Source organism: Rhinatrema bivittatum, chromosome 3, assembly GCF_901001135.1.
Source record: "Rhinatrema bivittatum chromosome 3, aRhiBiv1.1, whole genome shotgun sequence".
Taxonomy (NCBI): Eukaryota; Metazoa; Chordata; class Amphibia; order Gymnophiona; family Rhinatrematidae; genus Rhinatrema; species Rhinatrema bivittatum.
In genome coordinates, this window is record NC_042617.1 from 499,105,647 (window position 1) to 499,128,781 (window position 23,135).

Sequence of the window (23,135 nt, forward strand, 5' to 3'; positions counted from 1 at the left end):
AACGAGCCGTCCGGCGCGAACGAGCCGGGAATCACGTGACGCCGCGTCACTCGACGTGCCACCGACGTCACATGCTTCTCGCCAAGGATTGCAGAAATGACGTCCTCACTCCTCGCTCGATCACCAGGGAGTTGTGGTAAGTCTGGGGGGGGGATTAAGGAGGGTGAGGGGGTTTAATTTTTTTTTTTGCACATATGTACATATACCCAACTCATTGGATTTTTTTTATGTCCATATTGGCCGCAAGTGGGACCCCCTTTCGGACATAAAAAATATGAACATAAAATTTTGCTCTGCACATCCCTAACGTATAATGCATTATTCGTAGTATTCGTGGGGAAGCGAAACGTATCGCGATTCCCCACGAATACATGAATCTTCGCCGAATTATACGGCCACCTAAACAAAAATTTAAACAACCCCCCCACCCTCCTGAACCCCCCCAAGACTTACCAAAACTCCCTGGTGGTCCAGCGGGGGGGTCCAGGAGCCATTCCCTGCACTCACACCCTCGGTGCCGGTTTCATCATGGCGCCGATAGCCTTTGTCACAGGGGCTACCGGTGCCATTGGTCAGCCCCTGTCACATGGCCATCGGCGCCATCTTGTGCTCCTACCATGTGACAGGGGCTGACCAATGGCACCGGTAGCCCCTGTGACATAGTATGGGCAAAGGCTATCGGCGCCATTTTGAGTACTGGCATCGGACAGCCGGAGTGCAGGAGGTCACTCCGGGACCCCCGTTGGACCCTCAGGGACTTTTGGCCAGCTTGGGGGGCCTCCTGACCCCCACAAGACTTGCCAAAAGTCCAGTGGGGGTCCAGGAGCAACCTCCTGCATGCCGTCCGTCCGATGCTAGTACTCAAAATGGCGCCATCGCCTTTGCACTCACTATGTCACAGGTACCGACAGTCGGCCCCTGTGACATAATGAGGGCAAAGGCGATCGGCGCCATTTGAATACTGGCAGCAGATGCTTCTATATTAGCCCCTGCCCCATACCAAGTAAAGTACCTATATTTAATTAGGTATCTCTACATGCTTGAAGATAAAGTAGAATCTACTTTTCTGATCCTCTTTCCTGCTCTATTTTCACTTCTGAATCTTTGCTTTATGTAGCAATACCAGATTTTCTAAAACCGTATCAGAATACAAAAATTAAAACATCCTCATGAACTGTAATGCAAATATGTAGCTAATCACCTGGATGGGATTGTATGCACCCCAGGGTTCTCAAGGAACTCAAAAATGAAATTTCAAATCTATTAGTAAAAATGTGTAACCTATCATTGGAGGGTGGCCAATTTAACCCCATTATTTAAAAAGGGGTCCACTGATCCAGGTATCTGTAGACCAGTGAGCATAAATTCAGTGCTGGGAAAAATAGTAGAAACTATTCTAAAGATTAAAATGACAGAGCATATAAAAATGTTGTGTTCCGCAGTCGTGGCGCCCCACGACCATGGCCCCCTACCTTATCCGCGGCGTTCCTTCACTGCGGGAGCCCCGGGGGAGGGCTCCGATTCAGGCCGTCACTCCTGCGCGGCCTCTCGAGCTGCTCGCTGCAGGGGGAGCCGTCCTGCTCCCCCCTCGCGGCATCCAGCGACGTCTCTCCTCCACGGGGCAGAATCCAAGATGGCCGCCGCCATCTTTAGGCACGAGGCCACGCCCCCTCATTAGCTTTAAAGGGACATGATCCCTTTAACCAGGCTCAGCTGTTCCCTATGAGCTAGAGCAGAGGAAGTATAAAAGGAGACTTCCTCTGCTCATTCCTCGACTTGGCAATGTCCACTAGCGCTGTCTAGTCCGCTTGCTTTGGTGAGTCTTCAAGCCTTGGATCTTATTCCTGTTCCGGCTTGACGTTCTCTGGTTCCTGACTTTGGATTGGCCTTCGGTGATTCTCTGGTTCCTGACTCGGATTGGCCTTCGGTGATTCTCTGGTTCCTGACTTCGGATTGGCAAGTGTGATTCTCTGGCGTACGACTTTGGACTGGTGAACGACGACCCTCTGGCACTCGACCTAGGACTCTAGGGATGTGAATCGTGTCCTCGATCGTCTTAACGATCGATTTCGGCTGGGAGGGGGAGGGAATCGTATTGTTGCCGTTTGGGGGGGTAAAATATTGTGAAAAATCGTTAAAAATCGTTAAAAATCGAAAAATCGAAAAACCGGCACACTAAAACCCCCTAAAACCCACCCCCGACCCTTTAAATTAAATCCCCCACCCTCCCGAACCCCCCCCCCCCCAAATAACTTAAATAACCTGCGGGTCCAGCGGCGGTCCGGAACGGCAGCGGTCCGGAACGGGCTCCTGCTCCTGCATCTTGTTGTCTTCAGCCGGCGCCATTTTCCAAAATGGCGCCGAAAATGGCGGCGGCCATAGACGAAAAAGATTGGACGGCAGGAGGTCCTTCCGGACCCCCGCTGGACTTTTGGCAAGTCTCGTGGGGGTCAGGAGGCCCCCCACAAGCTGGCCAAAAATTCCTGGAGGTCCAGCGGGGGTCAGGGAGCGATTTCCCGCCGCGAATCGTTTTCGTACGGAAAATGGCGCCGGCAGGAGATCGACTGCATCATGTTTTTGAAGCGGTTAATACACGTGCACTGGTAGATGTAGTGTATTTGTAAATTTCAGAAAGCGTTTGACAAAGTCCCTCATGAGAGGCTTCCAAGAAAACTAAAAAGTCATCGGATAGGAAGCAATGTCTTTTCGTGGACTACAAACTAGTTAAAAGACAGGAAACAGACAGTAGGATTAAATGATCAATTTTCTCAGTGGAAAAAAGTAAACAGTGGAGTACCTCAGGGATTTGTAGTTGGACCAGTGCTTTTCAATATATATATATATATTTATTACAGTGCCTTGCTCCCGTCTCTCTTTCTCTCTCGCTCTTTCTCACCAGGTACCCGAACGCCCCCGGAAGCAGTGAAGGAGACACCTCCCCCCCCCCCCCAGCTGACACTCTCAACGTGCTGACATCGAGGAAACGCACAAGGAGGGGGTTTAAAAGAAGGAGCCTGAGACTGAGACTGGAGGCATCGCACACCCCTTCGTATGCCTAGAGTACAACTTAAGACCAGGATCTTAGAAGCTCACACCAAATCAAAGCATGATGGAAGCGGTAGAAAAGAGGAATGGACTAGCAACACAACCTATTGAAATCTGCATCAACAAAGGTAAATACAACCTCTGTATCGCTCTTTGGTGAGATCGCACCTTGAGTACCATGTACAATTCTAGTCGCTTCATCTCAAAAAAGATATAGTTGCACTACAGAAAGTATAGAGAAGGGCAACCAAAATGATAAAGGGGATGGAATGCCTCTCCTATGAGGAAAGGCTAAAGAGGTTAGGGCTGTTCAGCTTGGAGAAGAGACTACTAAAGGGGGGGGAGGGGTCTATAAAATCATGAAAGGTCTAGAATGGGTAAATGTGAATCGGTTATTTACTCTTTCAGATAATAGAAAGACTAGAGTGCACTCCATGAAGTTAGCAAATAGCTCATTTAAAACAAATTGGAGAAAATTATTTTTCACTCAATGCACAATTAAGCTCTAGAATTTCTTGTCTGAGGTTATGGTTAGGGCAGTTAGTGTAGCTGGGTTTTTAAAAAAAGTTTGGATAAGTTCCTGGAGGAGAAGTCCCTTAACTGCTATTAATAAAGTTGACTTAGAGAATAGCCACTGCTATTATTGGCATTATCAGTGGCCAATCCAGAGCTTGATTGACCCTTGTCTGATACAGATTGGCAATTTCTTATGTTCTTATGTTGGTCGTGAAAAAAGTATGGGGAAGATTTTCAAAGGGTTAAGCGCGTATGTCCCAGGGCTTCAAAAAAGGGGCAGTCCAGGGGCATGGCGGTGGTCAGGGGCGGGGCCAGGGGTGGGACGGCGGTCCGGGGGCGGGGCTGAGTGCTCTGGCACAGCGGCCTGTGCTGGGGCATGGCACGTCGGCAGCCAGCCGATGTGCGCAAGTTACGCATGTTATAAAATCGGGTGTACATTTGTGCATGCCGGGTGGCGCGCACAAATGTACCCCACGCACGTAACTTTTAAAATCGGCCCCTATGTTCATAAAGGGGCAGATTTTCAAAGGCTATGCGCGTAACATACACGTGTAACTCGAGAAAATCTGCCCCTGCATGTGCCGAGCCTATTTTGCATAGGCTCGGCAGCGCACGCAAGCCGAGGGACGCGCGTATGTCCCGGGGCTTGCAAAAAGAGGCGTTCCGGAGATGGGGCCGTGAGCAGAGAGCTGGCCTGGGGGCATGCCAGGGGCGGACCGAGGCCTTCGGCACAGCCGCCGTGCCGAGGGATGGTGTAATGGCAGCCGGCCGGCAGGTGTAACTTTCGAGATAAAGGTCAGGAGGGGGGTTTAGTTAGGGCTGGGGGGCGGGTTAGATAGGGGAAGGGAGGGGAAGGTGGGAGGGGTGGAAGGAAAGTTCCCTCCAAGGCCACTCCGATTTCGGGTTAGATAGATTTCGGAGCGGCCTCGGAGGGAACGGGGAAAGCCTTCGGGGATCCCCTAGGGCTCGGCGCGCGCAAGGTGCACAAGTGTGCACCCCCTTGCGTGCGCTGACCCCGGATTTTATAACATGCTCGTGGCTCCGCACACATGTTATAAAATTGGGTGTAGATTTGTTCGCGCTGGGTTGCGCGAACAAATCTATGCCCTCTCGCTGTTTTTAAAATCTGGCCCAAACTGAAGATTCACACTCTTCTTCATTTTACAACATCTGTTAAGTTCATACTTTTTTACTTACCAAGATAGGTTAGTTTCCTCAGTTTACTGTTGAAGAACCAATCACAGCCTTTGTTAGTGACAGGTGATGGAAGAGACTGAAGTGGCTGTCCTTGTCTTCCTCCACAGGTTATTGTGGCAACAGTGTTGGCTGGTAAGTTTTTGTGTTCCAGTAGCAAGAAATTCCCAGGCATAAAATTATCAAATGTTGCCAAGTACTGCAAATGCATAGAAAAAAAATAGGGTTATTGAATTACAAAACCACAAACCAAAAGACCCAAATATAATGTAAACAAGTTAAGGGTTAGCAATGTCACAGAATCAGTGGAGGGTAGAAAAAAGAGACGAGGACAAATATAGTTATAAGGTAAAGTTATTCAGAACATGTTTTGAAACTTAACAAACAGGACCTCAAGTTAACAATGTGAGCAACAAAATAAATCATATACCTTAAAATATATTTTAAAAAATGCATATGGAAGGAATTAAAATATTAAAGAGAAGACAAATAAGAATGCTTGACTTACCCTCGTTTACATCTGATAACTACAAAAAATGCAAAGGAGACTCAGGAATTATAATAACCATAATATAATTTAATTGAGTATCTTTCATCCATACAGAATGGACCCCCCAAGGTGCTTTACAATCATAATACTTCAAAACATTCATGCAGAAGCAAGCCTGATGGCTCAGTGGCAAATGCTGCACATTGCTATGTGCAGGATCTGATTTTGATTCCTAGGCCAAGCTTCTGCTCACTGGGCTGACTAGTACTGCGGATGCTGCAGAGGAAGCAGTCATAGCCCCTGGGAAGAGAGGGGCAGTGAAGGCTGTAATAGTCATCAGGTGACTGTGATCCCTAGTAACCAGATTTAGAGAGCCCATGATTGTAGGGGTTCTGGACGGAGCCCTGGTGTAGAGTCCCTGGCTGATAACCATCGCTGCAATGCCTGGGCTATGAAAGTTGGGAGGTGGAATATAAAATAGAGGATGAAGGCTCATGGCACTGTAGCTCAACAGAGGCTAGTCCCTAATGACCTAGACGCCCTCAGGAGGAGAAAGAAACTGCTAATTAAAAAAAAAAATCATGCAGTTGTTTATGTGGTGGATAGTCGGGCCACTAATTTCAGTTTCCAATCTGCATGACAGCATCTGGAGAGGGAGGAAAGTAAAATAAAAACTTTTTTTTTTTTTTTAATTCGCAAAAAGGAACTACACACCCAAAAGGCATCTCTGGGCAGGAGTAAATATATTAAGAGTGGAGGCCTTGGGGTGACAAATAGAAGCTGTGCATCTAAGTGGCTGAATAACCATTTGGGAGTGGGGCCCAAGATAGATCAGATCATCAGAACCTGATAATGTAAAATATAGGTTGTATCCTCCTCCTCTGCTCTATCAATATCTTTTTCCAGGTCCTTCAAAATACTTTTTTGCGTGTTTCAAACCGCTGTGAATAATAGCTGGCTGAAGAATCCCTTTTTATGACAGTAGATACTGTATTTGTGAAAACTAGATGTTTGGCCACTGTTCTCCTAATGGAAGCCCAGACCTCTGGGAGTGAATCAGTTTGTAGACTATAATTAATTAGGATTCTAATGATGTTCTTTCCAAATTACATGGTTTTTCTGATATATTGCATGATCAGTTAGTTACATTGGATATTGAAGCTACATATACACACAAGGGTATTTTTCAGTGGCCAACATTGCTGTAAAGTATGTGAGTATTTTTGCACTTGAGCTTGTTGCAGCTGCCAACATGGTGTATGTGTGTGAATTTTGCACCTGTTATTTTTATGGGCAGCGGAATAAGGTCAAATCAATGCGTATGGATTTGGAAATTCAATTTCATATACATTATTTCTTCCTTAACCTAACCATACTTGGTGAATACTCATGAAAACCCATGTACACTTTTAGCTGCTCTTTGGGGAAAATTTTCACCCAGGAAAATCTAGCCAGGTAACCAATTAGTTACCGAGATAAAGCTCTCTAAAAATTGTCTTTACACACCATAAAATCAAGTTGAATCATTATTTGGCATGCAGACTACATAATAACCTTCAGTTCATAATGGAAAATGATTTCCACAGTATACATGTTTTGCATATTACAATCTATAAGATAAATAATGTCTCAAACATTCCAATCTATAGGAAAGATATTGCTTGTAAAATGTTGATACATTATGATATTTGTAACCCAAAAACCTAAACAATAACTTATCTATAGGTCAATTTTTAACTTGATTTCATGAACAAGTTGTAATATTGTAACAGGATTTTTTTTAATTCTGCATGATTTTTTAGAAAACATATAAGTGCACCTTGTAGAATCAGAAACTGTTATGTTAGTGGGAACGCTAGGGAGCAATCCCAGCTGAGGGATTTTAGTGTGCCCTTAGGCCTTGGCCCCATCCCAGACGAATCTAAGACTGAACCAAGGGTTGGCGACATGTCCCAGTATGGGCGAAGACAAGGTCTGCCCCTCTGCTGGACCTACATGCTTCCAGAGCCAACAAGCTGATGTTGGTATATGAACAGTCCTCCGACCATTCCCAGCCCTTTCGGACCTGCCGCTAGGATCGGCATGAAGCAGCAGGTCGGACTAAGGATGAGGGCAGGCGGAGGCCTTGTGACACAGAGGACTCGAGATGTGAAGACACTAGAAGTGGATGAGGATCTTGGGAGACTCTCGACGAGACGAGGAGCTTGGAAGACTCTTAGACGAGACGAGAAGCTGGGAAGGTTAGACATTGGCACTGTCTCTCAGGGCACCCTACATAGTCCATCCGCAGGAGTGGTCATGGACCACCCTGTCCCACTGCGCGCCCTACACAGCCTGAAGAGACTGGTCACAGACCACGCGGAGAGCGGGACGAGCGCAGGAAGGGAATCCAGCCAAGGCGCGACTCCAATGACAAAGCTGGTGTCATCCGGAGAACCACAGGAGCTGGTAGGTCAGGAGGTCTCGGGAACACAGAAAACGGATCCAGCTGCGAGGAGACTCCAATGATGGAGCAAGTGTCATCCGGAGAACCATAGGAGCTGGTGGATCCAGGAGAACTTGGAAGCACAGGAACTGAAACATCAGGAAACCTGGAACATCAGGAAGCGAGACATCAGGAAGCCTGGACGAGGGACCTCAGGAGACGAAGACATGGAACACAAGAAGCAGACGAGACATGGAGCTCCAACAATGAACAGGGACCTGACGGAGCGCTGGAAGACAGGAACTTGCAGGAGCGAAGTAACTCCAATGCAAGGCAAAGCTAAAATGCAGGAGAAGCCCTTTTATAGGGCTGACACAGGAAACAGTCCTTAATTGGGGCCCAGGGCCTATCCAGCTGTGGGCCCTTTAAATCTAGCAAGGATGCATGGCCGCGCGCCTAGGAGCAGGAACAGGAAGCTGTGCAGCACCGTGGACAGCGGCCCTGCACAGACGCCAATGAGGACAAAGCAGGGCTGGGCCGAGGAGCAGGCCCCGATGTCGACAGTGGCTCCTGCTGCTGCAGGAGGAAGCAGAGGTGGCTCCGGCCGCCAGGCAAGCCTGGGGATTGCGGCCTCTGGCTGCGACAATGACACTGGTGTTGGCAGCAGCTCCAGCCGCGAAGAAGCATGGTGGCAGGCCTGCCGTGCCGGAGAGGCAGGCCGAAGTCCATGGCTCCTGCCACAGTGAAGAAGGAGAGCTGACTGCGGCACTGGCCGCAAAGAACGTCTGTGGCTCTGTGCCGCGATGGGAAAGGAAGTAGAATGGAGGTGAGGAACCTGCTCGCGGGGGAAAGCTCCATGGGCAGGATTCATGACAGAAACAATTAGTTATCCTACAAATCTTATCCATTTATGGACAAAAGGTATGTCTTTGTGCTTCCTTGAAGTCCATTAGCCAATAAGATAAACAACATAATTTGAAAGCCTTGGAGAAGGTGGTGGATGTGTGGAACGGCCTCCCCAAGGAAGTGGTAGAGACAGAAACAGTATCTGAATTCAAGAAAGCATGGAATAAATACAGGGGACCTCTAAGGAAACGATGGGAATTATAATGCTAAATTAATTGGATGGATGGGCAGACTCAATGGGCCATACGGTCTTTTTCTGCCATCATATTTCTATGAAAGCAATACAAGGCTGAACAAAACCTAGAGAACCTAGAATCTTGGCTACTTGCTTGTTGACATTATGCATATTGCTACTGATGTGAACACATATTTTGGGACCTTCACAGGCTCATCCAAATCATTATTGCTTATTTCACATGTAACCACTGTAGACAATGTCAGTGCACACTAGGGAGTAAACGTAAGGCCCCAGTGGGAACTTTAGTAAGGAGTATGTTTCTGTACAAAGGATCACACTAGGCAGTATAGCTCAGAAGAATGTTCCATCTGTCCACAGCACTCCCACTAGAGGTTGCTGCAATGGTCTAATCTAGCTTGTATATTTGGAAGCGACCCCTAGTTGTTTTATGGCATTTTTCTCTCAGTTTGAGAGAGTAGATTTTTCATCTCCTTCTCACCTGCAATTTTTGACCTGCAGGCAGAATGCCTTGATGTTTAATCCTTGGTGTTGTTCTTCTAGAACATAATTGCTAGCCGATGCATGACATGCGTTTGGTGAGCTAGGTCTCATTTTTGGAATATTGTTTTGGAAGGAGGTGTTCCTTTCTAAGAAAGAGAAAAGTGTTTGCCCAAGAGCTGAATGAAAGCCTCGGTTTCCTCTGGGGTTCTTGTCCCTTGGAAGTTGCCTTGTGTTTTTTGGAGCCTTTCATTTAACCCATGTGTCATGCTGCCTGAGGAAGTCAGTGTCAACACGGCAGAAATTATTTGGAGGAATGAATGCCAATCGGGTGCTACATCAGGTGGAGAAGAAAACCATTGAACTAGCCATCAATGCTCACCCAGCAGAGACAGCAGAGGAGGAGAGGAATAGACTTGAGGTTCTAGACCAAGCAGTAGACTCCAGATATCAACAAGGGGATCCTTATAAGAAGGGAGGAACCTTGTCAACTACCATAGGAGCAGCCCAAAAATCCAGAAAAAATAGGAGGGATCCCATTCAGGGACCACAGATTTCACTGTTGGCTGATCAGTTATATATGATAGATACCACAAGGTTTAAAGGAACTATGTGCCAAAATCTGTTGAACAAGTATTTCAGTAACAATCTTTAATGATGAAACCCCACCATTGTGTACCGACCATTTGTTAATACATTTGCAACTAAAAAGCAATTTAACACCTATGCTCTGAAAGTAAATCTTTCACCCCATCAATGAATCTATACCTATGTTTTCAGGAAGGGAGTCATTTCTAAATCCTGGTATTGAGTGTGAGCAATTCATCCCTAGGAAAGGTCTAGGATGGGGTTACAGAAAGAACAGTTTTGTAATAGGAGTATGTGCAGGTCTAAATCATTTACTAACTATAGTTTGCGCTTTGTGGAATATACATTTCATGTCCAGGCCCTAAGATTTACTTTGGAAATACTACATCCATTGTTATAGTGGGTAAGTGAACACTGTAGCACTATTGAAGGTGGTATTGTGGCTCCTATGGTGAGCATTTACTAAGAACTCCTGTGATAAGCTCATAGTTTACATTTTAGGGTTGCCAGGTTTTTCAGGTCAACCCAGAGGCTGATCTAATTCAGATTTTGTTCCATTTCATGCATATGGTCCTATTCTTTTTAGGGAAATCAGAACTAGAAAATCAGTGCATTGAAAGAGGCAAAACCAGGACTAGATTAACTTCTATGAGCTGACCTGGGTGAGGTGGCAACTCTAGAAGTAAATGCCCCATGTGAATTTAAGTAAATCCTGTAGGAATAATACTGCATATTTAAATTAAAAGCTCTGGCACTACAGGGACTTAATTATCAATTGAATTTATGTATTGGTACATTGACCTGATATGGATGAGTATGCTTGTCAACTTTGTGACATATATTCATATTATATTCTGAAATGAATACCTGTTATGATTATATAAGATATCCTGTGATAGGTAACAGTTTACATACTTTGAAAGGACTGCTGATTGAGAACTGAGACAAATGTATGCCTGAATGTTTCACAAGAACCCTCCTGGTTGCATTGATAGTTGCAAGTCATCTCCTATAAGAGGTGGCATGGTGGCAATTTTTCAGACATAGCTGGGTTAGATGCTCCTGTATGTATATTGTGTGTGCTTTAGAAACACATGCAATAACTCTTCATGGATTCTTCTGCTCTAAATGTGCACTGGGGTTTGTTTGCTAGTCTTGCTTTACTTACAGGGGATTGCACTATCTTTCTTGTTCTATGCTGTTTGCGAGGCACAGAAAATTTTATTCTCTCAGTTTTCTAGAACCGGCTGGATTTATACTTTGCCTGAATTGTTGGAAACAAACTGAGAGGAAGCTACAGATCATGAACTTTAACTCAGTGTTCCATCTGGAAATATGAAGAGATCACTGGGCAACAATGAAAGTGTTACTGACCTAAAAAGGTCTTACTCTGTAGTATCTTGATGTGCTGAACACGAATATGACCATGAAAGGTTTTTATTGGCTCTCGTTTTGAAGATATTTAATATAGTTCACTTCAGTGGCGTAGCCACGGGTGGGCCTGGGTGGGCAGGTGCCCACCCAACTTAGACCCAGGCCCACCCAACTGGCACCGGAACTGCAAGGCTGTCGCGGGATCCCATCCCCGCGACAGCGAACAGAAGGACCCACGCCTCGTGCGCCATCACGGCACACATGGGGAAGCGCTGCTGCGGCCGTATGGCCAACCGGTCTTCCTGTTTGGGGGGGGGGAGCGGAAGCGCCGCGCGCAGCTTCCGCTTCCTCCCCCAATGCAGGAAGATCAGCTGCCTCTCCTGCTGCCACCCGTTCTCCTGCTATCTTCGGGTCAAACGGCCCGCCGAACTTCCTGTTTGGGGGTGGGGGAGTGGAAGCACCGCGCACAGCTTCTGCTTTCTCCCCCAAAGCAGGAAGATCAGCTGCCTCTCCTGCTGCCACCGGCCTCCTGCTATCTTCGGGCGTCGGGCCGATCTTCCTGCTTGGGGGGGGGGGAGGGAGGAAGCGGACGTTGTGCGCTGCGCTTCCGCTCCCCCCCCCCCCCGACAGGAAGTTCGGCGGGCTGTAGGGCCCGACGCCCGAAGATAGCAGGAGTCTGGTGGCAGCAGGAGAGGCAGCTGATCTTCCTGCTCTGGGGGAGAAAGCGGAAGCTGTGCACGTGCTTGAATGTGTATGTGTGGATGAGAATGGGAGTGTGTGTGGGTGAAAACTGGAGCCTGGGTGTGTATGTGGGTGAGAATGGAAGCTTGAATATGTGGGTGAATGGGAGCTCGAATGTGTGTATGTGTGGTTGAGAATGGGAGCCTGGGTTTGTGTGTGGGTGAGAATGGGAGCTTGAATGTGTGTATGTGTGGGTGAGAATGGAAGCTTGAATATGTGGGTGAATGGGAGCTCGAATGTGTGTATGTGTGGTTGAGAATGGGAGCCTGGGTTTGTGGGTGAGAATGGGAGCTTCAATGTGTGTATATATGGGTGAGAATGAGAGCCTGGGTTTGTGTAGGTGGGTGAGAATGGAAGCTTGAATATGTGGATAAGAATGGGTGCTTGAATGTGTGTATGTGTGGGTGAGAATAGGACCATAAATGTGTATATGTATGGATGAGAATGGGAGCTTGAATATGTGTGGGTGAGACTGGGAGCATGGGTTTGTGGGTGAGAATGCGAGTCTGGATTTATGTGTGTGGGTGAGAATGGGTGCCTGGATGTGCGTCTGTGTGTGCATAAGAATATAAGCCTGGGGAGGGGTGAGAAAGTGAGAACTTGAATGTGAGCTTGTGGGGGGGGGGAGAGCATATGAGAGTGAGAGCTTGAGTGTGTGAGAGGGAGTCTGTGAGAGAAAGCATGTATGTGTGTGTGTGTGGAAGGGAAGAAGACAGTAATAGAAGAAAGATACTGAAAAGGAATTAGGAAATGAGCTATAAGGGAAAAAATGGGAAAAAGAGACCAGGACCAACTGATTAGAAAAATACAAAGATCAGACAACAAAGGTAAAAATATATATCTATATTTTGAGATGTTAGCAATTTAAATATAAGCAACACAACCGCTCTCTCAAAATTTATGGACAGGTAGGAGCCATGTATAAAATCGTAATAATAAGAAGGCTAAAGTACCACAAATCACCGTGAATTATGTTTGTATCATTAAGTAAACCTCATACTTAGGCGTAGATGTGAATGCTATGCTGCATAATTTGGCATTATTTATCAGTAAAAAAACAACTAGTAGACCTGCATGCCTACAGCCCACCCATGTTAACCTTGTGCCCACCCAAAAAATCAATTCTGGCTACGCCACTGGTTCACTTTCTATGTTTAGACATGTAAATGTATCCAGTAGGACTGTAAATAAGCCTAGAATGATGTAATATTGCATCATATTGCATAATACCATCATGCACACATCATCCAGAGTTTATTACATCATTTTCTGATGCAATGCAGTTCTATTGCCATGCTGCTGCTGAGTAAGCTGACGTCAGCAGTGTACTATATGAAGCCCAGTCAGAAAGGGTGAGCATTTGAAATATTCATGCTGGCTGACTACTGCTGGACACTCTGCAGAGATGCTCCCGAACAGGTGTGCAAGAGACAAGCAAAGAAATCTAAGACGTAGTCTATGACTTCATTTTTCAAACAGTATTAACCGTAGGTCTCCTACTATTGGCATACAATTCAAGATGTAATTATATTATTGCATATTGCAAAAAAACTAGAGCCAATTTTGCATTTTCACAGTCACATTCATGTTTAGCACATGGAAATTTATAAGAATTTACTAATTTCATTTCCGTAACATGACTTTTGTGAAAATTTGTTGCCCAGTGTATCTTGTTGAATGCTACAGATCCCTCTCCCTCTGTGATCAACTGCAACTCTAGAGTTTTCAGGAACGAACTAAAATCAGTTGAATCTGTAATTAATTCCACGCGGTCCATAGGAACCTGCAGTGCCTACATTTTTCCGGATATTTTGAAGGAAAAGCGGATGGCAACTAGCAGTGTTGTCCAGCTGGGGATTCTACAGATTGATTTTTTTGCATTTACATATTTGTATATATCCAACATGCAAGAACATGCTTGCCAAAATAAACAAACACTTAATATTACCTGTAGTTTTCTGCTAATGAATGGCATGTCAAACATCAGAGTATAGGTCTCTTGACCCACCAAAAGAACCATCCAGCCATACAAGTTTGATAAAGTATCGAGGACATAATTGGCCGTGACTGTTTTACCATAGCTATTAGTCACCATCATATTGTACACTACTTCTGGAGCCTTTTTTCTGAAACAACAAGAACACATTTAACAACTTTAAGAGAAAATTCTTTTATTATTTTACCATCCCACATTTTTACTTTATTGTGTAGCTTTTATTCCAGTTTGTGCCCTTTGCAATGCCCTAGAGTATGGCCTTTAACTTACATGAGAACTAATAAAGATTGTTGAGCTCACAGAAAAGCTATATACTGAATTCATATCTGCATTATATGGAACTTTATAGGTTGATAATGAAGGTTTTTTCAGATTTAGGCATGCATTTGACAAATGAAAATTGGTAGTTTGTCTGGAAACAAGCATAAAATATCTTCATGCAGTGAGAGAACTGACATTCTCATTAGTCTCTTCCATTGTTCATATAGATTTTGGAGGGAGAGGTTGGGGGAAGGGAAGTGGGAGTGGGAAGTGGGTGCTTCTAAAATTGATCCTGGAAAAGGTGTAGACTACTCAGTAGTTATTAAAGGCACAATATTCAGTGCCACATAGCTAGATAAGTATGGCCTTATCCAGTTAAGTGGCACTATTTCAGTATTTGGTCACACTTGGCAGCTGCCAGTTAGCCTGATAACTATTTATCCAGCTAAACAGTTAATAAGCCAAGTGATGGGTAGGATGGGGTGTCCTGGAGCTTTGTTGTGAACGTGAACCCTTGGGCTGGCTAGAGTGTGTGGTGGACCCACTGAAGGAAGGCCTGCAGCGGTACTCATAGCCGGGAGGTGGATCAGAACCAGGAGACCAAACAGGACCTTCACCTATACCAGCCCTCATTCCCCGCAGGTTGATCCCTTGGGTGCCGGGGCTGGCAGGACTTAGGAGAAGGTCTCCTGGTGAAGAGGAGTACTGAGATCAGTCCGTGTCGAGGCAGGCTGATACCGTGGGAAGTCGGAGATGGTCCAAGGTTCAAGGCAGACAGCAGAAGTGCAAGACGAGGAGACGGGCCAGAGGTCAGGGCCAGCTGAAGACAGATGAAACCAAAGAGCAAGCAAGGGTCAGGATGGGCAGCAGACAGATGAAACTAGGTACCAAGCCGAAGTCAAACCGAAGAAGCAAGCAAGTGGAAACTGGATCTCAGGAGCAGGAGAGGAACTGGAGCGGGCAGGAATGCAGGAGCGGAATCAGGAACAAGCAGGATACTGGAACGGAGTCAGGAACAAGCAGGATACTGGAATGGAGTCAGGAACAAGCAACTAGATTCTCCCAGGACATGACGTGTTGCCAAGGCAAGGCAATGAGATCTGAGGCAGCCTATTTATAGGCCTCCAGCGATGACATGGGATTTGGGGCCGGGCCAAAGTTTCCTGCCGTGGCCCCTTTAAATCTCGGGCAGTCGTGCATGCGTGTACCTGGTGGGTGGAGCCACCCGTAGATGCCAACGTCATATCCCTCGTGGGGAGAACGCCAAGAGAAGGCCCCAACGTGGCCTAAGCTGGGCCGGGACAGCCCGCAGAGTAGGGAGCATGCTTGGCGGTAAGGGGGGACCTGGCTGTGAGCGGGATTCCCAACAAGTTTCTTATCTGGTTAACTTAGGCCTGGATTCACCATTCACCATTCACCTGGATTCACCATTCTTATCGCCACCAGCGAAGACCCCACCGAGTCCGCCTCCTCGCCGCCCCGACTCCGCCCCAGCATGCTATCACACTCAAAAATGACCCCCTTAGTCAGATAAATGGCAATATTCACACTTATCCAGCTAAGGGCCAGATTCATTAAGGCTTTTCTCCCATTTTGTGTCAATCGGAAAAACCCTTAGTGAATCAGGTACTAAGTTAGTTGGATAAGTTAAACCTACTATTGAGCAGGTTTAAAGTTATCCAAATAAACTTATCCGGCTAAATTATCCAGGTATATTCATGCCACTGAATATCCTGGACAAGTTAAATTTATCTGGCTAATTTGTTCAATAAGATACATTCTGAATATGGACCTCATATATATGTGGTTGTCTTGTCCATATATTCAAAAGTTCAAATAAAAGTTACGAAAATATTTGGCTTTACTATCTTTTTCACCCAAGTTGTGCTTTCTGAGTATCTCTGAAAATGTTTCAATATCTATATTTGCTAAAAATATATATATAATCTTACAGTTGTTTAATGAAGCTAGATTTGCAGTAGCACTGCAATGGAAGTAGAAACCTAAAATAGGTATATGACGATTGCAGATCAAGACAATTACTTCAGTCAAGCAACTAGCATGAATCATATCATATTATGATAAAATATGGGCCCATACTACAACCCCTACTGCTACAACTAGGTATAGGATACCATGTATAGTTGATTACATTCAGTCCTGAATACTAGTGTCTATTATAGCCTTATGTATATATCTTTATATTATTTATTTCTGAGACTAAATATTACCTAGTTCTATGCTAGCCATTACTCTGGCTTTTCCTCCTCCCAGTTCAAGTGCCCCTGTTTATTGTAACTTTCACTCTCTTCTTCTCTCCTAGCCTATTGTTCACGTTGTTGTTAATGTTATTGCACCACTGTTTATTGTAAACCGATACGATATGATTGGTATCATGAGTGTCGGTATAAAAAAGCCCTAAATAAATAAATAAATAAATTTCCAAAATATCTATTTGATATTATAAGATACACTATTTATGCATTTGTTTTTGTATGGTTATATCTGATCTATTTTTAGTTTGTTTAAATTGCTTTTGAATGTATTTCTATTGTTTGATAAATAAAAAGTTTTCATAACAAGTGGCTCATTTTAAACAAATTGAAGATAATTCTTTTGCACTTAGTGCATAGTTAAGCTCTGGAATTCATTGCCAGAAGATGTGGTTACAGCAGTTAGCATAACTGGGTTTAAAAAAGGTTTGGATTAGTTCCTAGAGGAAAAATCCATAAACTGCTATTACGGTAATTAATAAGCAATAGTAGCTTGTGATTTATCTAATATTTTTGGAACTTGCCAGATACTTGTGACTTGGATTGTCCACTGTTAGCATCAGGATATTGGGCTTGATGGACCCTTGGTCTGACCCAGTATGGCATATCTTATGTTCTTATATTATGTTCTTATGTTCTTTGAGAACGTCAATAGGCACATGCATAAAGGTGAGCCAAATGACAGATAATATTTGGATTTTCAAAAGGTATTTGATAAATACCTGTGCAAATCTCTATGCCCCCCGTTCCTTTTTTTCTCTCTCCCAGTTATCTTACCCCTGTTTTTTGTAACTGCTTCCCCTTGCACAAGTTTAGTTCCACTGTTCTATGCACCCCTTGTTACTATGTAAACCAGCATGATGTGACTTGTTCATGAATGCCGGTATATAAAAAAACCTAAATAAATAATAATAAATAATAAAGTCCCTCAAGAAAGTCTGCTTAGAAACTAAAAAGCCATGGGATAGGACTCAATATCTTATTCTGGATTGGTAATTTGTTAAAAGATAGGAAACAGAGTAGGGGCTGGCTAGGTATGTCCTGAGCACTGGGTTGACACCCATTGATCTATATTTCACTTGTGTTGTTACACCATATATTGCCCATTCAGATTCAAATAATCTCATAGAAATTCAAAGAAAAAATACAGTATTTAGCTCTGATTCAGAACATAATGATTTATAGACCAACAAATAACATTTCTCCTGTAACTATTGCTTCTTTTTTTTTTTTTTTTTTAAGAGAATCAGACAATATCAAAGTTAATACAGCCCCCAAAATTTACAAACAATAATTAGTCCAACTGTGGTCTGTGCTAACTATCAACCAGTTTTACTGTGCCCTAAATCTTAGTCTACCTTCATGTACCATTAATGAAGCAGAGTAGCTCAGAAGTATTTCCAATTTGGAGACACTGAGGGAGTCTGCATGGATCATTAGCACCAAAGCTTCATTACTAGTGAAGAAGCCTTTAAAGAAAAGAAAAAATTCTTTTCCTTGTCTTATTTAAGGGAATAAGGATGCAACATTCTTAATGCAAAATTAATTCTCCGTCCCCCCCCCCCCCCAACACACACACACCCCTTAATTGCATAAAGCTTTCCAAAACTGTAAAAATGATTACTCATCACTAATGCTATAATTTTACAAAGAGGTTTCAATTAAGGGGCAATTTGCTTTAGAAATATGGCACTATAACTGGATAGCACTTTGCTGCTTAAAAACCAATTTACCATACTAGTTGTACAAACTGTTATGTAATTCAGTTCAAGTGTTGTGTGCAGAACTGTTGAATGTATATGGCCCACAAAGGATTTGTTAAACCAATGAACAACGCCAGCTCAAACAAACATTCACATGGTGGTTTATGTTTACTATTAGCTTACATTACCTAAGGGTCTTTATCATTGTGCATCAAGACAAACACTGTTTTTGGCTTTGTGTGTCTGTTCGGAATAACTCTGAAGTATAAAAGCATCAATAAATATAGTAAGATGTCTAAACAAAGCTTACTGTTTGTCCAGGATGCATCATGAGGTACATGTTGGAATGAAGACTTTGTTTTGCTTCATGCCCTAGAGTAAGTTATTTTCCTTATGAAATGGCTAACTTTCAATAAGTTTTTGAAGCAGCACTGCCCATACCTCAGGGTGTAATCATGTGTGTAGTTTAAAACAAAGGACATAATTAAGAAAACAAAGGGCCTAATTCATCATGGTCTTTTCCCATAGATAGAGAAAAAGAAAACGCCTTAGCAAACTGGTTCCAAAATGTCTTTTCCATTTCCAAGGTACTGCAACAGAGTTTAAATATCAATAAAGCTGGCAAAGAAAGCTGGGAGACAGCTACATTTAATTTTTAGAGGTTCTTAAGCAAGTATTTTTAGAAGTCCAAATAATCATAATAAAAGTAAAACAACAATAATGCCACAATTTAAAAGAAAACAGACAATTTCTGAAACTTGGATACTTTTATCTTTTAAAGGGTTTTACAATTAAAAATGTTGCAAAATCATGGTGCATTGGTGCCCATTTGAGACCATTTTTTTGTTAATGATTTCTTTGATGATATGCATTCTGCCTAGCTTTATTTAAAGTTCATTAAAATAGAAGGATTTTACTTGTGGCTAATATGGAAATAATTTGGTAACATCCCACATAGTAAACAAACATGCTCATAAGTTACACTAATTTTTAAACTGAACTTACTTCATATATTTGCTTTGAAAATTATCCATCAAAACTTCCCACACACAATTATATCTGCTAATTTGTGCACAAAGTTTTTTTTAGGGAAAATTCACCTGCATATGTTAAAAAATGCAAAATTATGCAAATAAGTGCAACTGCAGCCCCCTACCCCCCATCCCACCTCTGTCAGTCTGGCTAAATTTACACACATAAAAGTCATAGTTATGCAAATTTACTTGCATAGTCAGATCAGCAAGTACTTTTATAACAGGCCACTTCCACAGGTAAAAGCACCATTTTATCTGCAGAAATGCCTTTGAAAATTAATTGCAAAGACATTTCCACAAAAAAAAACAGTATTTTACCTATCGAAATGGGTTCCTTGAAAGTTACCCAACTGTATACAAAACTGTATGCAACCTCATTGTGGTGGTGTTGCTCCAGGGGCAGGGTTAGGTTGGGGAAGACTACAACACACAGTTTCTTTTCTTTTTCTTTTTTTTTTGGTAAACTTTATTTTTATTCATTCTTAACAAATTCAAATGAAAAGAAAAAAGAAGAATGCATAGTTAAGCAAGAGAAGAAAGCCATCAATTTTACAAGGAAAGATACCAATGGTCGCACAGTCCCTATTAGACCACTACAAATGAGGAAAATTAAAACAGACCCTTGAACCACAAGTCAAAAAAGATAATCAAATATCGTAAGAGAAGTGTTCAAAATAAAGGGTTATAAAAATATATATATCATAAGAGAAAGTGAATATTCCTATGCAGAATCCCCTGCCCATGTGACCTGGAAGAGGAAGTGGTGGGTCCATACAGGCAGGAAGGAAAAGAGGCCATGCAGGAAAAGACAGCATTGGTCCCAGGTTTGCATGGCGTTTGAGCACAGGAGGAACAGCGACAACATCCCACCTCCATGCAGGCACATTCCCCAGACCATCGCAGGAAGAGGCATCATTGGCCCAGGTTCAAGCATAAGAAGCATAAGAGGAACAGAAACAGCGCCCCTCTCCCCCCCCCGTCACAGGAAACAGAGCAGCAGCAGTGCCCGCAACCTCAAAAAAAGAGGGTGTTGAAAGAGGAGGCTGCCGCTGGACTTGTACTTCTACTGGGGAGGAGGGAGGAAGTAAATGAGTGAGAACATGTTTGTCTGTCTGAGAGAGCATGTGTGTGTCTGTGACTGCCAAAGCATGTCTGTGTGAGAGATCATGTCTGTGTGTATCTGTGAGAGCGTGCGTGTGTGTCTGTGAGAGCATGTCTATGTGCAGGGCTGGTGGAAACACTTAGCGGACTAGCGCCACCGGTCTGGAGGCAGCGACAGCATGCCTCCTCCTTCTTCCCACCCACGCAGCCCAGAAGAGGAAGTGGTGGGTCCACACGTGGAGGAAGAAGAAGAGGCCATGCAGGAAAAAGAACAGTGTATTTCCCGGGTCATTGCAGGAAGAGACAGCATTGGACTCAGGGTCGCATGGCGTTTGAGCACAGGAGGAACAGCATCAGCGCCCCACCTCCACGCAGGCGCATTCCATAAAGAGACATCATCAGCCCAGATTCAAGCGCAGGAGAAACAGAAACAGCGCCTCCTCCCCCCGCAGGAAACAGAACAATATCAGCGCCTGCAACCTCAAGAAAGAAGGTGCTGAAAGAGGAGGCTGTTGCTGGACATATACTTCTACTGGGCGGGGGAGGAAGTGAATGAGTGAAAACATGTGTGTCTGTCTGTGAGAGTATGTCTGTGTGTATCTGTGAGAGCGTGTGCATATGTGTCTGAGAGCATGACTGTGCATGGAAGAGCATGTCTGTGTGTGTCTGTCAGAGCAGGTCCGTGTGAGTGAAACAGCATGTCTGTGTGTGTATGTCTCTCTGAGAGCATGTCTGTGTGTGCTGCTGTGTCTGACAGAGCATGTCTGTGTGTGAAAATTTGCATGCACTGCCTCCATGACATGCAAATTTTCTCTCATGCATATTCATTGTGGATATCCTGAAAACCCATCTGGCGGGTGAGCCCCCAGGACAGGGTTGGGGACCACTACCCTAGATTATAAAGCAGTTAGATGCCACTACTTCTATGTCTTCACAGTAAGCATATAGAGTTACATATGCCTGATTCCAGGTAGGTGTACCCTGCCAGCATATAGTGATAGTGAGTATGTGTCAAATGATGTGGCCTGCTATGGCACCCTGTAGGGCAACTGTCCATGTTATTATCTACAGCGAGGAGGCTAAGGAGACCACTGTCTGGAAAAAGGGACCCTTAAATCTGAGTGCTAACAGACCTCAGGCACCTGCAATCCTCCCCCCCCCCCCCCCCCCCCACATACACACACACACACACATCCAGAGGTCTCAGCAACATGCTGGCACTATGCCTCTCCACCAACCTATTTCTTGGGCTAGGCCTAACATTGCTTGCATGAGGGGGCCATTGCCACTCTGCGTCCCAGCCATCTCTGCATCCCCACATTCAGAGGACAGCTTAACAACCACACCCCTCATCTCCCAAACCTGCTAGGCCTCCCTGCCAGCAGAAAGTCTGAGAACCCTGCACACTCCCAATTTACTGGACTATTAGGACCACTCCCAGTACTAAGTGAGAGAGCCATGGTGGGGGGAGGGGGAGGGGGAAGGTGTGCACTACAGGCAGATATCAATCCCACATCTTAAAGTCACCTTTCTGTGAACAAATTACAGAAAGGGACTGTAAACATTTGGATGTTAAAAAGTTTGAAAATGTTCCATTGATAATATTATGTATGTTGTGTTTATCTAAACAATTACCTAGGTTAAATGCCTAATGTTGTTGAGGATATGCAATGTGCTGAAGGGACTCAGCACTAGGGATATGCAATCATTTTTTTACGATTAGGAAATTTGTACGATTTTTTCTAAATCATCATGGATCGGGAAACCGATAAAATGATTGCATTTTCCCCGAATTTTCGTAAAAAATCATTTTTTGGCTTAGTGCGCACTAATTCCCGTTAGTGCGTGCTAACTCCTGTTACCGCTCACTAACAATAAAACGTTAGTTACCATTAGTTTTTGTTACTTTTTGTTACGTTTTGCAACAAAAAGCTGAAAAATGATTTTCTACGAAAAAAAAATGCTGATCCATGGGAATACGAGATTTTCCCGTGGCCACACGAACCCGAAAATGGAAAAGATCAGGCACCCAATGCACATCTCTACTCAGCACAGTAGAAGAGGGGTATTATAAACCTGGGCAGCACCACATATGCACCTGCCACTTTGCAGACACTGCTGTTGCTGTTATGCTGTTCAACCCCTTCCTCCATTTCCTGTTGCTAGGTAGCAAGCATCTAGCCCCTATAACCTGCCTTCTAACTCCCTGCCTATGGGAATATGCAGATAAAGCAAAGGAGTGACAGCCAACGGCAGAAGAGGAGGGCCTGCTGGACGGTGAATATATATCAGGGAACTTCACAAGGACATAGAGAGAAAAATCCAAGAAGCCAAGAAAGAAAGACATGAAACAGTGTGATCAATATAGTTGTTAGAATATTGGTTGCTGTACATTTAGAGACAATGTACAACAATGTTAATGTAGCAGGACCCCTGTTTGGACAGTGTGCTGCATTCAGGGAACTGCCATGCTCAGGTTAATTCAGTGGGGGTGGGGGAGCTTAACTTCCTGGGTCCTTATCATGGACATGTTCATGAATACTTCACTATAGTCACCAACTACTATTCTTCTTTGATGTGCAATTGGTTCTTCTGGAGGAGCCAAAAGATTCACGAGGGAGAAATAAAAGCAAATATACTCTCCTCTCAATGTTAATGACCCAAATGAAAGAAAGAGTCTCTGAGTCCACAATGGTGTTCAACAAAAATGTAATTTAAAAATCAAAATCTAGATAAGAATCGAAAAGATCAAAAACAACATGAGGAAAATCAGTATAAGAAAAGCCATGGTCTCCTTTTCTATGTCTCTTCT

At 44.1% G+C, this 23,135-nt stretch overlaps 1 protein-coding gene across 3 annotated transcripts in view; it reads right to left on the bottom strand.

Moving 5' to 3' along the window:
* Positions 1–23,135, bottom strand: part of PKHD1 (PKHD1 ciliary IPT domain containing fibrocystin/polyductin) — a 1,284,809-nt gene that overhangs the window by 529,159 nt on the left and 732,515 nt on the right. For all 3 annotated transcript variants that reach the window (XM_029596114.1, XM_029596113.1, XM_029596115.1), the window contains 2 exons: positions 13,904–14,081; positions 4,759–4,954 (listed from right to left, as the gene is read on the bottom strand). In XM_029596114.1, coding sequence (XP_029451974.1) covers positions 4,759–4,954; positions 13,904–14,081 — 374 coding nt within the window. The remainder of the gene's footprint in view (positions 1–4,758; positions 4,955–13,903; positions 14,082–23,135) is intronic.